This window comes from Cydia fagiglandana, chromosome 19, assembly GCF_963556715.1.
Source record: "Cydia fagiglandana chromosome 19, ilCydFagi1.1, whole genome shotgun sequence".
NCBI lineage: Eukaryota > Metazoa > Arthropoda > Insecta > Lepidoptera > Tortricidae > Cydia > Cydia fagiglandana.
In genome coordinates this window covers 7,234,537-7,250,551 of record NC_085950.1, presented here as the reverse complement: position 1 = coordinate 7,250,551, position 16,015 = coordinate 7,234,537, and the positions used below count along the sequence as shown (strand labels likewise).

The 16,015-nt window shown below is 34.0% G+C and overlaps 2 protein-coding genes across 4 annotated transcripts in view; one reads left to right on the top strand and one right to left on the bottom strand.

The window, feature by feature from the left end:
• The window catches only part of LOC134673984 (zinc finger protein ubi-d4), a 39,693-nt gene extending 29,576 nt beyond the window's left edge, over positions 1-10,117 (top strand). For both annotated transcript variants that reach the window (XM_063532036.1, XM_063532035.1), the window contains exon 12: positions 847-10,117. The gene's annotated coding sequence lies outside the window, so the exon portion shown is untranslated. The remainder of the gene's footprint in view (positions 1-846) is intronic.
• Positions 10,118-11,118: 1,001 nt separating this feature from the next.
• Positions 11,119-16,015, bottom strand: part of LOC134673980 (RNA-binding protein fusilli) — a 133,455-nt gene continuing 128,558 nt past the window's right edge. For both annotated transcript variants that reach the window (XM_063532024.1, XM_063532025.1), the window contains exon 16: positions 11,119-15,836. In XM_063532024.1, coding sequence (XP_063388094.1) covers positions 15,670-15,836 — 167 coding nt within the window. In that variant the 3' untranslated portion in view covers positions 11,119-15,669. The remainder of the gene's footprint in view (positions 15,837-16,015) is intronic.

The following is a 16,015-nucleotide window of genomic DNA, read 5'->3' as shown; positions in this document are numbered from 1 at the left end:
TGACAGATACAGATGGGAATTATTATGTGAAGTTAGCGATATTATTTTATGGAACAAAAAATACCAGGCAGTTATCGAAGCTATACGAACATTTATAAATATGAGAAAAATGTACAGTTCGCGCGAACACACTAGTTTTCTCTCCTGTGGGCAATAGTTAACAGCTTGTGGGCATGTAAGTGATGATTTTATCATAGTTCTCTAAATAAAAGGAGGACCTTTTCACGCGGACAAGGGTTAAATAAGAAAATTAACCTTTATAGCCCTTAACTCTTGTGTATGCCTACAGGATAGACGTAACACAGTTTTGTGTTTGTCCCATTAACACTATTAACTATTAAGAGCCAACAGGAGGGGTCATTTCTCCATACAAACGTACTCGACTGTTGCCTCCGTGGGTTTTGCAATGATTTTTTCAACACAGATTAATATTGTCAATATCTGTGTCGGACCGTTTTGCTTTGTTTGATATTTTTGTTTTTTAAGGCGCTAGAGCCCTTCAAAAATGGCAAAAATGGCCTAATTGACTACGCCGCAATGAGAGGCGTAGTATTCAAAAATTAAATCAATTAGCCAAAAAAGCAAACCGGTCCGACACAGATAATTTCATAATCATTTAGATTTCCAAATTTGGTTACGATTGGTTAATTTTTATGAAGAGGAGGTGGAGTCGAGTACGAAACTTCGATCTTTGAGATTTTTACGCAGGATTTTCGCCTTGTTCTTATCGCACTAATTTTAGCCGCTTCCGTTAGCGAGACAGGTATATTTACCTAAATGTTTAAAACTCAGCTCCTGTTTCGTCTTAATTTACCTAGCGTATTAACCTATTGTTTTAATTTCCAGGTTAAAAGTCCGCTGAATTTCACTCGAGGTACTTCAGCGGTTGCCGTAACATTAATAACATTATACTAAGTTATCGTTGCCATAGGTTAGAGGCGGGTGTGGGCGGACATTAAAATACAAATCAAGAATATAGGGAATACTACGCAAAACTGTGCGTAGGGGGTGCCACTAGCACAAACTGTAAACGAACCGCCTTGGTGCATCAATGACATATTTATTCGTAACAAATAATCTGTGGAAACTTGTCAAAAAACAGTTAAGGCATAATATATATATACAGGGTGATTCATGAGACGTGAGCAGGACTAATCCTGCACACTCAGTAACTGATAATTGATAGATCACCGTTGTATTTAGGCAAAACAACCACACTTTTTCCTTGTTTTTAACTTTTTGGTGAGGGCAAATTTAATTCTCTACTATCATGGTCACCCTACAAGACCTAATTAATAAACATAAAACCTCTTTAACCGTAATGACAGTATATTGATTACGAAGAAAATGAACTGTCAACTGACCGTGATGACAGGGATTTCATTCAATTTGACACAGAATATCGGTACCTAGTTGTATTCTAATTTTAGGGTGACCATGCATGTCGTAAATAATTTATTAACTTTTTTTTTTCAACACGACTAGAAAATTAACGTTAACCTCACTAATACTCATACGAAGCAGTTGCTTATAATTTACGAAATGCGCAGTGTTAGTCCTGCTCACGTCTCCTGAATCACCCTATATATATATATATATGTTTAAGTTATGGTGTACGGTTTGTGCTGGTGCTGCACTCTGGCGGCAGAACATTGTAGTAATACTCCGTATTATGACCGTTTTGAAAATAAAACGAGCAAGCATAGTATATAGTTGTGATTGATGAAATTTCTAAGGCATTTAAATCATGTCTGTATCCTAAAGAGATCTCATTGAAAAATCAGTAGTAAAATCGTGTACCCAATATTACAGGGTTCTATGTTTCAGTTTTATCGAACTGAAATTTGAACATTATCATAGTGACATTAAGTCGAATTTCAACTCTTGAAAATGTAACATAGCACCCTGTAATATTGGACCAGCGAAATGGCGGCTTGACTTTATTTCAAATCGTACATCGGAACATAAGTAACGTGTGACCACGCTTTTGGAGCATTCCACAGGCTGTCCCGTACAATAGTACATTATTGCAGAGGCCGGGAAAGGGCAATTCGTGGATGAGTTTCGATTTTGTCGGACGACGCGAAGCGGAGTCCGACAAAGAAGACAAATCCACGAATTGCTATTCCTGCCGAGGCATATATAGTGCTTTTCTCCAAACATGCGAGGAAATAAGCTAAAATAATTATTATTTAACCATCAAGCATCACTCAAATCAAACCTTCACATCCAAAATGTCAAAAACAATTTCCCTCTTTAATTAATTTTTTAAAGTTAATGTTACAAACTTATTCTGCCATTCAGTATTCGTTCATTCAATATAATTGTGCAATATAGTTGGTCAAACCAACTTTTCAGTCAGTAAGAACCAGGAAAACTATACCCATCCTTTTCTTTTAGGTGCTAGTACTAGTGTAAGACAAAGATAGTATGATTCTCTTTGTCTATGTTTGAAATGAGAAAGTCCTTTGACAAACTATATAAGCTTTATGAACACGGATGAGATTTAAAAAAATATAAAAATAATCTTTGATTTTATTAAGCAGTATTCGCACGATCATACACGTGAAATGATAGCTGATCGGGTCGTGTAGAAGCGGCTCGCGGCAATAATAATTGGCCGTTTGCGTATTTTATTATTAAAAAGTAAAAAACACTACAGTAATAAGTTATTACTGTAGTGTTTTTTTACTTCCCGTCCGCTAGAACAGGACAGCGATAGTTTGATGTTTTTTAATTAGAGTTTGACATTAACGAAGAACTTCCCGTAGTATTTTTGCTACAGTAAGGTGAACATTTCCGAGCATATTGGAGAAAACGCGTTTTATTTCCTGTGTTGCGACCTTTTTTTCGGCATTTAAAGCAAGCGATTATTTTTCTGTGCATATTTTAGACCATTTGTCATAGAAAAGGAAACTCTTATTTCGGCAAATCTTCAGAAAATTCGCGTTTGTACGGGACAAACGGTAGACAATTTCATGGAATGCTTCTTTTTCCCTTTTTATACCGATACATTAAATGGTCTTGGATCACAGTAGAACTACAAATGATTGCTTAGTTTTAGAAAAATGGCACTAAGTGCGGATTGTAGACTTAAAATGCGTTAAATATAGTAAGTAACGCTCACACTCGCCCATGTCATAGATATATAACTATAATAGACGTAAGGAAATTTGCTATATATTAAGTATATACAATATTTTGTACATAGGTATCTGGTTTCCATAGAGCAGACCGTGCGCTTTTCAAGACAAGACATACCCATCTTTTGTAGACTTTTAGTGAATTAAAGATACTTTGATTTTTGACAGTAACGGAATGTCAGGTAAATTAATTTTCTAACGTCTATTATAGTTGTTAGTGTGTGCAAATGTGTAATAAATCTTATGTACTCAGTCTCGAAGTTTCTACCTCCACCGGTGCTTGCTTTAGCTATTTAGAACCGGCGAAACAATTAAACGCACTTGAGGTGTATTTTTCCAAACAAAACTCAAGAATCCTACCATCTTATACCTACCTTTTTATTTCGCATAAGAAAATACTACACACAAATACACGATTTTTGACTTATTTTATTTGAAAAACGCTTTAAAAAAATAGTAACTAAATTTAATTTTATTAAAATTTAATATTCTCCTTCTTTTTGTAAATTTTTAAACCATTTTTTTTATTATCAAAATTTGCTCAGTCAATTTTACTATAAATGCGACCTGCAGAAGAAAAAAGGCTGGGCACACTGAAGCTTTGTAAACTCGAATGGTACCATCGTTTTTGGAAAAACACCCCTCTTATGTTTCACAAGTATTCAAAGCACAAAATATGTAAACAGATCTAAAATGAATAAACGGCACTGTACATACAGCACATAATAATATGTTGACGCGTTGTCTATTCTGTTTATGTCTGCGATCAATATGAGAAATGTAACACACATTACATTACAGTAGAGACTACTGCTACGACTGTTTTACTATCCTAGTATTTATGCTCTATGACAGGGGTTCCCAAAATACCAAGAATTATATTACCTAGGCCATGTGGGGTAAGAGTGGGTAATAGGGGTGATTACAAGAATAATAAAAATAATAATCGCACCGCTAGTTGGGAGCTCCTGGTCAGATAATATACACGGTGTAACACGAGTAAACCGAATAATTTTAACAGCGTATTTCTGATCATATTTAGAGACAAAAATGTCCTATAAACTTTTTTAAAAAACGCCTAGTTTCGGAGATATTATTAATTTAAAAATAAACAAGTTTTTGTTGTTACAAAATCAAAAAATCAAAATCAAAATATACTTTATTCATGTAGGCCTAGCAACAAGCTCTTATGATGCTTGATTTACATAAGGTAAAAGGCCTTTTTGATGGTAATGTTGCTGCTATGGGACGTAGTATAAGTATCCTTATTGATAGATGTCAAAAAGTGACAAGTAACACTTTGCAAAAAGAAGGTAAAAATCAATTTTAAGTAACAAGTTTACCAATAACATTTATTTTTTATGTACAAATACATTCAAAAAATTGAAAAAACAAACCAAAAAAAAATTTTTTTTTGGCTATATTGACCTAAACTCATATTACATTTTTTCCTTCTTTTGACCTCAGAAATGCGTGGTTAAAATTATTCGGTTTCCTCATGTTACACCGTGTATAATAAGTTGAAATACCTACATATACGCCGGTTCAGTACTTACAACATAATTTATTTGCTTTAAGGCTGGTTTTTCAACACCGCTAATAAATATTATCTGGTAGATAAACCACATTTCAAGTGCGCGTTCTTTCGAGGCGATTTTTAATATTCGAATTTTTCTAACCTCGACAGTAGTGGTAAATAACCTTAGGTTCCCAAATCTAGTATTTCCTATGATATCTAATATTACAGTGCACTCAGATTTAATTTTGGAGTAAAAAGTTACCATTACTTTTGATCTTATAAATTTTCTAATATGAAAAAAAACGGACCATACGCCCACATATGGAGTTTATGTTGTAGATATGTGTACGTTGCATGAATATAATTTATTCACATGTGAGTTGGCGGGCATTTTAATAATGGTTTATCTCTACAGGTAGCTTAAAAAATAACTGCATTCCCGTTGCCAGGGAGGTTTTGGGATTATACTGAGCAACTTTTACTATGGCACCAACCCCGAAATAGCGAAAAGAAATTTGACTGTTTCATACATTTTGGCTGGTCCATTTTCTATGGGAGGGTAAATTATTTTTTGCGATTTCGGGGTTAGTCCCATAGTAAAAGTTGCTCAGTATAATCACAAAGCCTCCGTGGCATTAGGAATGCAGTTATTTTTTAGCCACCCTGTATGTATTTTAATGCTAAATATAGTATGTCATAATGAAATTCACTGTAAATTACATGCATTCCACTTCATATAGCTGTATCATTCTGTAAGCAGATTTATCTACACGGACGTGAAGCTCAAAAATATCTACACCATGAACTTTCAAGAATAAAATATATGGTGGATTTTTCGATATAAAAATAGATCGTATTGTAGATATTTATGAGCGAATGTAGATCTGCTTCTATTTTCATGCGTTTTCATAACAAATTGCCAACGATTGAAATAATTCATAATTAATCACGTGTTTAAAGTTTAGACTAACATTTAAAGGTTGTTTTCCCATTTTGTAATACTATTAACCTAATCCGTAATATAATGTACTCGAAAATAACGGTGAAATTGAATGCTAAGATTTTTCCAAAATTGTGACGTTCCCAAACAAAAGGTTTCCAGTTTATTGATAGAAATCGCGATTTCTAATAGCATTTCTCTGCTAGTAGGTAAGTATGGCCTCTGACTACCAACGATGATACCTTTTGCTTGTGAACGACACAACTGTTTTCTGCTTGCCTTCAGCTCTCTGTAAGCCATTGAGATTGTGATAGGGTGGGAAAACGGCCGGCAGTCGATAGGATTATGGCCTTTATCATGTTTGGTATAAGTCCCTTTTTTGTAAACACGCGACGGTAATCATTTTCCATTGACCTCTGACCGCCTATAGTCTGTATCTTTAGGTATTTAAATAAAAGTAAACAAAATCTACCCTCAAATGGCACCTTAAGCCAGTTGAGGGTAGATGAAAACTTTACATGATCAAATAATGTAGGTTAGTCGGGTCGTTCAGTGACAGATCCAGGTGGTTTTGTATTTGGTTGGTTAACCAATAAATGTTATAACTACAAATTGTTTGTTTACTTTTATTTAAATACCTAAAGGTACAGAGTATAGTTACGCCATTGATTTTAGTAAAGCGTAAATGTTTTTGTAAAAAAATCAATCAGTCAGGAGATAAATTATGAGATTAATATTGTATAGTGCTTGACTGACTCACTATTTACAAAAACAATTATGGTTTACTAAAATGAAAGTACTTTTATGATATTTTATCTGTAGTTAAGAAATGATACAGTCAGCAGCAGAAGTTGCTAAGCGGGCGAGGTGTTCAAAATGATCTTGACGCGACTTTATTGTTAAGAGAATAAGAGCGTGTCAAGGTGATTTTAAACACTTCGCCCGCTTAGCAACTTCTGCTGCTGACTGTATAACGATACCCTAAAATTGATAAAAAATATTGCGTATTTTTTACTTAAATGGGACTTATATGAAAGTAATATGTCTTTTCTGCCCTTTTATCGATCTTGAAACACATTCTTAAAAAATATACTGAAAAATAAAATCACTTCTAAATTCAGTTTGTAATCGGTGTTTAGAATATAAATTTAACTACGATTTATTTAGTATAGCTAATGTTGCCATGAACGGAACGACATAAGTATTACATAAGTAGTTGTCGTTGTCTAAAAAGTGTCTAGATATTAAGGTTACTTGAAAATTACATGTTGTTTGTATTTGTAAATACCTAATATTGTAGCTGTATGACGGCGAAAAAACGCTATGAAAGTGTAACAAAACTTGCTAAAAATACCTTTTTAATACAGTTGCTCAAAAAGTGCTACTTTACGTAGCTGTTTAGCGTGCGGAAAGTTGGTTATCTCGAACTAGTGCTTTTTACTTTTCCAATTTTTTTTAATTTATACTTGTTCCAATTCACGACTACTTATTGATGAGTGTTAATATTAGTTTCCTTTAAACGTCGTAATCAGCATAAAAACCTACCGTTAATGTAAGAATACGAAAAATATTACATATTTCATATTTAATTACTTACCTCTTCATCATTATAACACGTTTATTTTTTAATATTCAATATTGAAAATTTCGTTCTTAATAAGTTGACTGAATGGAACGGAATAGCTGCCAAACTCCCATAGATATAATATACTTAAAGACGACGTCTAAGCGAGCTGTCACTGTTACCACTTTTGTTTAGTGTACGATTAACAATGTTTTTCTTATTTTTTCGCAACTGTATTAAAAAACGTCGTTCGATACACGTGCGGAAATGTCATTCTTCACTCGTCCCGAGTCTTGCCACTCGCCTGCGGCTCGTGGCAAGATATCTCGGTACTCGTGAAGTAATGACATACCTTCCGCACTAGCATCGAAATGTACTATTACAGTACATATGGTCCTATTTTCCCGCACTAGTGCGTAAAATAACACTTTTCGTGCGTATGTCAATAGTTTAAAGGGCCATATGTACTGTAAAACGTTGTACAATACACGTGCTAATAGGTAATTCGCAACTCGTGTCGATTTAAAACACTCCCTTCGGTCGTGTTATATATCTTTTATTAATTTATCGCCACTCGTATCGAATTTCTTCTTTTTCGCACTTGTATCGTAAATAACTATTATAGCGAAGCATATTTTACATGATCGATAAAAATACAGAAAAGGAATCACTCGGCCTATAAATAGATTATACGTAACACTGTGGTAAGGACTGTGATCAGACGGGGGTTGTGATGGTATAAATGTGGGTTTCCACCATTTTTTAATGCTTTTTTATATTTTTTAAGTCTGTAGCGTAGTGTCTATCAATCCGAATTTTGCTTTGTACGATTGTGCCGAACAATTTCTAGGCTTGGTTGTACGAATATTTAATAACGGTAGTGTACCAGTGGTTGACACAGGCCCAATAGTGGTTAAGCTGTCGAACATTAAGACCAACCACCATCACAGATAGTGGTGCGAAATGTTGCAAAGGTTTCGGAGAATGTAGTTGAAAATGAGGGACCTGGTTAATGAGCATTTTCAGAAAAAATTGTAGGTACCATTAACTATTTTTTTTTCAAAAAAAAACAACAACTTTTAGGTTAATTAGACTTTTAGACTTAGAATCATTAGTACTATTGAATGAGACGAAGAAAAAAAGTGTCGCCAGCTTTTCATACAAATTTTGGGAGTCAGTTTTGTAACGGTCCATACAAAATGTATGCGAAAATGCGTTACAAAATTGTCATGTTTTTGGGACACATTTTTTTTCTTCTTGAATCAATAGTCCTAGTGATTTTGAATAGAAATAACCCAAAAGTAGATGGATTTTTGAAAAAACGTATACTGGTATAAGTGAAAGTGCCCTAATACCCAGGGTGCATTCATGCGAAGGCGGGTTAATTCCGAAATTGGCAAATACATATCTACTAAACTAGAAACAGTTCATACTTTAGCAACACTTACGCCGCTGCAACGCTTACAAGGCATCTTGCGTACTGTTGCTACAGTAGAAAGTGTTTCTAGTTTAGTAGATATTTGCCAGTGTCAGAATTATCCCGCCTTCGCATTTACCCCAATGCACCCTATCCCAAATGATTTTGTCTACTCGTATTATGGAGTTGCTAAGCGGACACCATTTATTATCACTATTGTGCTTTTAAACATTCGTATAACCATGCCCTTATATTCCTGCCAGCTATTCTTATTATATCGGTGTTATAACCACCTAAGTCTCAAAATATAAAAAAAGCAAAATTCAACTCTATTTGTAACAACATATGATTCAATTTGCGTTTATTTGTGACTTAGGTGGGTAAATGTAGCTAGCGTTGAACTCGACGCGAGCGAAATATTTTTGTAAGTAAGTAGTGTACATAGTATCACGTCTTAATCATCGAATATGTATAATAATTGGTCATTTTCATATGCGTGTGTTTTATTGGTGCGTTGAATGTAACAAGTTAAGTCAATTCCATAAATAAAAAAATATCTATCTCCATTCAGCTCGAACATTATTGGTTGTTCACAATGTCATCCTTTTACTAGTAAATAATATTTGTACTTACATGTACCTATGATTCTCATATTATCATGAATGCTTTCGCCAGAAGCGAAAATGTATGGCTATTATTGGTAGACTTTCGAATATAACTATAAATTCTTGATTATTTAAAACATATATTCGTGTTATTTTTATTTACGCGCTGATAAAACACATGGATATTTCGAGAATCTCGTATAATTGTGACGTCCATAGCTAGCATATTACGTGAGCAAGTTTGGTATTCCAAATCTCCAATTTCTTTGTCCAATATCAGTGCGTTTCACTCTCTTATTAAGAAAAATGTGAGACATAATACACATTAGGTAGAATACCACCCTAAGGAGCACAAACACCAACCCAATTATAAAAACTATGGACACGAACCCAATTATGAACATCAATTTTTTTTTTTCAAAAAACATCGGAAGATATTATTATTTAAAAAAAATTATGGGTTGCATTTATTAAACAGCTATCAATTAACCGTAAGATCTTTAAATTATGTTAGTGTCCATCACTGGTCTAGCCTCCTAAGGCCCACGGTCCTACCTATAGTACTTATTCGGTTCAATTAAATTTAAATCATATTCGATTGGAACAGAGTTGCTTTTGCTTTGTTTCGTTCAGTTTTTGAACAACGCAAAATAAACTCTATTTCCTACGTTGTAGGTTCGAATTTCTGTGGCAAATTTTGCATTTTTCATTTGTATGGCTGGACCTTAGGAGGCCCATTTTAAAGAGTCCATTACTGGTCCCTACCTTGAGGTCACAATATGCGGGTTCTCGGCGGAATACAGCAGCGTCATCAAATTGTCATAGCGTTTAATCCAGTTCTATAAGATGTGTTAGATTTACTTAAATTTAAGATTACATTATGTGTCATACTAAGTGTGGTGACGTAACAAATAAAACGAAATTATGTATGCGGTTGTTTCATTTTAGCAAAACCTTTTTAATGTTTGATTTTAGATCAATTAGATGTTTGATCTAAAACACAGAATAAATAATAGTACTACCGTACAGAAAGGAAACTTCCTACAAAACCGAAGTTTGACAGCGGTTCAAGGTCGAATCATGCTATCCCTTTCTAACATATGGCTCTATCCGTTTCGGCTATTTAGGGTTTTCAAAATTCAAGTGATTATCTTATCTGTGGTCGTGCACGCAAAAGGAAGTCAAGTGGTGCCAACCCTAAAAATTGCTCGGAGCAATGCTGAGCCGAGCGGAGCCGAGTTTGGCCGAAGTCAGGAGTTTCGCACCACTGTCTAAAATTAATCTTTAGCATATATTCAGTGCCAGTGCGATCTACGCCCTCGCCCTTAGAGGCTAGACTATAGAGCTAGCTCCGCAGAGCCAACAACACAGGAAAATCCAAATGTAGCGAAAAGCGCCTACGAATAGATAACCCTCCTAGTGGGTCGCAACTAGAGCATTAATAACCGGAGTCGCCTTTACGAGCTTACCCCTCTGCCGGAAACCTGCAAATTTTGGTATGGACTGACATGGCTATTTGTGCGTAACGTACAAATCATGTAGAAATAGCAATACATTTGACGCCCCCTCCCCCGCAAAAACCGGCACTGTTTTGTACAGAAAATGACAGCCATGACGTCTCCAGTTACTAAATGCTCTCAGCAGGCGGTGAATGTGTTAAAAATAACATTTTTATAGATACTTATTTTTCATTCTTCAACAATGTCGGTTAGGTTAGAGCAGCCATACTATAAGTGTGTTCCGCGACACCCCTGCAGGGGTTCCGCAAGAATTTAGAACACTATGCTTTAGAATTTAAAACACACTTCTAAAAACTATTGCTTTATTGTAGGGTTCCATCAAGTATTTTGCTTTCCAAAAGGGTTCCGTAAAAAAAAACAGATTGAGAACCGCTGGGTTAGAGAAACGGGTACCTAACAATAAAAATGCATTCTATGATGGATCTATATTTATTTTTATCGGAACAATTCACTACTTTGTATGATATGAAACCAAACAACTTTTGGCATTAAACATCGAGACATGTCTAATTTCTAACATTGCACGTTCTATTTTGACTAAATCTATCTACTAAAAATAACACTACGGCATCAACAGATTTATATAAAAATCAACAGAAAGTAGGTAACAATTTCAAAGTACCACTTCTACGAAAAATATTTTTATGAAGTGGCACTTTTTATTAAAAAAGTAACAAATTTATAATTATTACAATAGTCCTAAAGATTTTATATAAAATAGTTCTGAAAATAAATTGTATTAAAAATCTGTCAGATCTCAATAAAATAATAGGTAACACAGATAAACTGCAGTGTGATTAATATAAAGTAAATGATATATGTAGGCTAATTCGCCAGTAACTGGCCCGTTTTAGTAATTGGCCACCAAATAATTTTTCTCAAAAATGGACGGCAAAGTCGACTTTGCCGTCTAAAAAATAGGTCGCGAAGCGCTTAGTTTATGGTCAGTCAAAAATTAAAAAGTTAAAAACATTGCAGTCTCGATTTGGGGACTGCAATGTTGCATACAAATTCCATTATTTGTCCAGTTCCAAACTTTTTAAAAGTTGAAATGGCCATATCAATTGAAGGCACAGGCCCATTAAACAGCCAAACAGATGATTAGTACCGCGACTATTTAGTTGTCTCAAATAGGTTGGCGTATTTTCGGCAGAAAAATACACTTCTATTTTTTTATTAAAAAAATAAAAAGGCGGCAAGGGCTTTCTTCTGTGAAAATATATAGGTAACAACGTTGCTTTTGTAAAATATTTCTATTTCTTGCACCATTTTTGAGAAAAGCACTATATATGACTCGGCTGGAAGGCTACTTGCTGGCTTCGGATTCAATTAAACGGACTCCCAAGGTCGTCCGTTTAAAACGAATCCTCAGCCTGCAAGTAGCTACTTCCGAGCCTCGACAATAATGTACTATATATTTACCTATAAACAGAGTTCATTTTAGCAAAGAGAATAAACTCTATACACCCATAAACAATAACTCTATGTAGAGACGGATTGTCAAAGTAAATTATGTAGCCACTGTAAATTTACTGCCATCTTTCGACAGAACATAAAACTGTTAGAACGCCATTCGACTTTGATCCTTATTCTTTCACTGATATGTGTTAACTTATTAAATATTAATATTCACGCCATCTACTCGACTATAGGCCAAAGGTATGGTTCCATGTTTTCGAGCGATGGCGCCACAACCTTCAGCCTATGTTCGAGTAGTAAGAATAAGGATCAAAGTCAAATGGCGTTCAGTGTTAATCTTCTGTCGAAATATGTCAGTAAATGAACTGTAGCTACATAATTTACCATGACAGTAACTCTCTACTTCAAATCCTCTTTGATTTTAGTATAAGGTTTCAATAACTGGCCAGCCTTCAATAACTAGCCGCCTTATACTGAAATGAATTCTGTTTATAGGTGAATAGAATTCATTTTTAGTTGTAGGGCGGCCAGTTACTAAAACCAGCCAGTTACTGGCGCATTACCCTAGATGGTATAATAGGGTCATTGCGCTAGTTTCCTCAGGTCCAGGCCTCGAAAAGTAATTTAGTGCATGGATATAATTATATGATGAATTTTATGTTATATTTTGTATTTTTACTGTACGAACAACGATAAATGAAAAGTACTATACTCATAATAAATATTAATTACCGTTGTCAAACAACGGGTCTGAGTAACGAGGGCCTACCGCGAAAAATGAAGATCGAATTTTTGATATCTGCCTCTTTATCGCACGAATATGCTTCAATATAGCTAGGCTATTGATAGAGTCAGATAACGAAATTTCGTTATTCGTCCTTTTAATATGTCAGACCGTAAAAAGTCTGCAGTGATTTTGATAGCCCACGCAGTGCAAGTGCCATTTTAAACGTCAAACTTCTAGGAAATTATGACGTGTAAATAACACTTGCACTGCGTGGGCTATCAAAATCGCTGCAGACTTTTCTTGGTCTAATTCTAGGACAACATTTAAGTAAGGGCATGTGAAGCGTTTCTTTCAGCGACTTTAAGGCCAACCGTATCTGATAAGGAGCATTCCATGAAATTGTCTACCGTTGTCCCGTACAAACGCGAAGTTTCTGAAGATTTAAAGGTATAAGAGTTTCCTTTTCTATGACAAATGGTCAAAAATATGCACAGAAGAATAATCGCCTGCTTTAAATGCCGAGAAAAAAGTCGCAACACAGAAAATAAAATACGTTTGTACGGGACAGCCCGTGGAATGCTCCTAAACTCATTGGCTCATTGCCATCGATAGTATGAACAACAAACATAGATATGAAAACGACGTTATAATAAGAAACATAACAGTGTAAGTATTTAAAATAATATGTGGTCATGATAGCTTCCAACGTCATGGTTTAAAACTTAAAAACAACAAGTACTGACCAATACTTAAAAATAAATTCTTTCGAACTAAAATTTTCATGTATAATATCGCTTTTTCAACGTGATTGTAATTTTATTGTCAAATTTTACCAAACTTAACTTTACGTTTATTCAACGTTTATGAACGTAACTAATAACGACTAACTGTCTAATACATAATGATAACAAATTTTGAAAATTATTCGCTCTTAAGATTTCATATTAATATCATTTTTTATATTAATTTACTTAAGACTTAAATAACGTTATTTTAACGTTTTTACAAACTTTCTCACATAACGTTTATTAACGCCATATAATAACGATTTATTATTGTGTCTAAACTTTAGTTATTATAACTATCACAATATTTTGTGACATACCTACTTAAATAAATACAATACTATTTTACAAAATTGGAAGACATTTGAAGATATTGTTGTTTACATTTAACATCTAAATTAGGTATTATGCCTAGTAGATCACTTAGATTTAATTAATAGCTATTATGATTTAGGATTGTTTTATGGAAATCTTTTATGTTGATGATTTTTCCTGTATTTGCATTAGGGCGATATAAAAAAGTATAAGATAAATCGTTTTCTTTACAGACATAGTAAAATTTTAAACAGTCAACATGGTAGAAAAAATATCTAATTCTCTTACTTCTAAACTACGCAAGCCGAATATAACAGTTTCTAGCTTATTATGATGAGCCCAATCAGTATTTTGGCAAGAAAGGACCTGTATTTTATCGTAAATAACAAAGTCAAATCTGGCTTGGCAGGCTCAAGATATAACGCCACTTGAACATATTGCGAATCTTAGTCTAATGAGCAATGTTCAGTTAAAATAACACATAGTCAAAGTCTTTATGTTTTGAAGATTCAAAATCATATAAATATGGACTCAAACATGTATTACGTAACTTTAATCCTTTAATTTATACAATAATCACGAGAAAATGCTCAAGTAGGTGAAAAATCTTAACTGTATGGCCTATTTCTGTAGTAACTAAATTCTCGATTTATTTAGCTATTTCTAATTGAGCGTTGTCTTAAACTATAAGTCTAGTGTATAATAGATATTATTTTGATAACATATTTATTTGGTTTAATTCTACAAAAATAATTAACAAACAGCACCGTTTATATATCACTGCGTTTCGTTGTTTATAGATTAAAATATTATACATATAGTGAGAACTCAGAATACAAAATAATGTATTAACACATTCACTGCCCCGAAGCACATGTGCGTTCACCGTCATACAAGATACTAGACCACGCCCCCTGGCAGTGAATGCGGTAAACATATTTTAAGAATTCTGTGAGAGGAACTACTTAAAGAGATAAATACATTTTTGCATAAAATTTATAAATAAGATATGTATAAAATTGTAATAGACTTGCACGATTTACGTTTTAGTAAAATCTGTAAATATTAAAAAAATATTTGTAAAAAATCTTGCGTACTGGTACATTAGTTAATGTGCCACCAAATAGTATTTAACCTGTTGAACGTCAAACGGTGCTTCCAATTGCCTTGCCATTGCCACTGACGCCACGGGGATAAAATTTAATTATGTGAATAAATAATGGCAACCTAAAAGTGGGGTGTTTTTCAGTAGATTTTCATCAAAAAACGATCGACGTCAAATACCGTCTTTGGCATAGTTGTCACGATTTTGCGGTGACGTCAATTACCGTCTGTGGCGTTCAAAAGGTTAAAAATAACAACAGACATATAGAATAACATTGAAAATTTCAGAAAATTGCAAAAACGTAACGTGTAGATTACCTATTTATAAATAATATGTTTGTAATAAAAATAATATCATAATGATATAATTATTTGTCTGAAAATATCACTATATTTGAGCCATTAAATTATTATTTTGTTAGACATTGATGGCAAGTGATGTTTTACTTTCTGTTGCATAAATATCGTAAAATACAATTTTCACAAACTTTTAAAACTAAGCATCGCTGTCAATATATTAAAATGACACGTATGCTTGTAACGTTGAAAAAATATTAACAATTAATAAACATCTTGAAATAGACTATCGAAATGTTTAAAAATAATGTTCGTTAATTTTTAGTTTTGTTGTGATTACGGTCTATACGAGTAGGTCCAATTAATTTTGAGCCAACAAGAAGCTTGACTAATTGACCATGTATATGGGCCATTCCGGACAAGCCGCGGGAGGGGGGATGGGGAGGGGGGACCCGCCTCCAACTGACACCACATCCGGCATCTGCAAAACAATTAAACATAGAATTTCATTTTTAGTTTCTGTCGCGATTGAGTTTTCATAGTAAGCTACGAAAGAAGAAAAAATAAATGCAATTAAAAGTAATGCTTTTTCATGAGTTTCATGACTGAAACTGGGCTAGGCTACTAGAACTGTTTACGCTCAGGCAGGCTGTATGATAT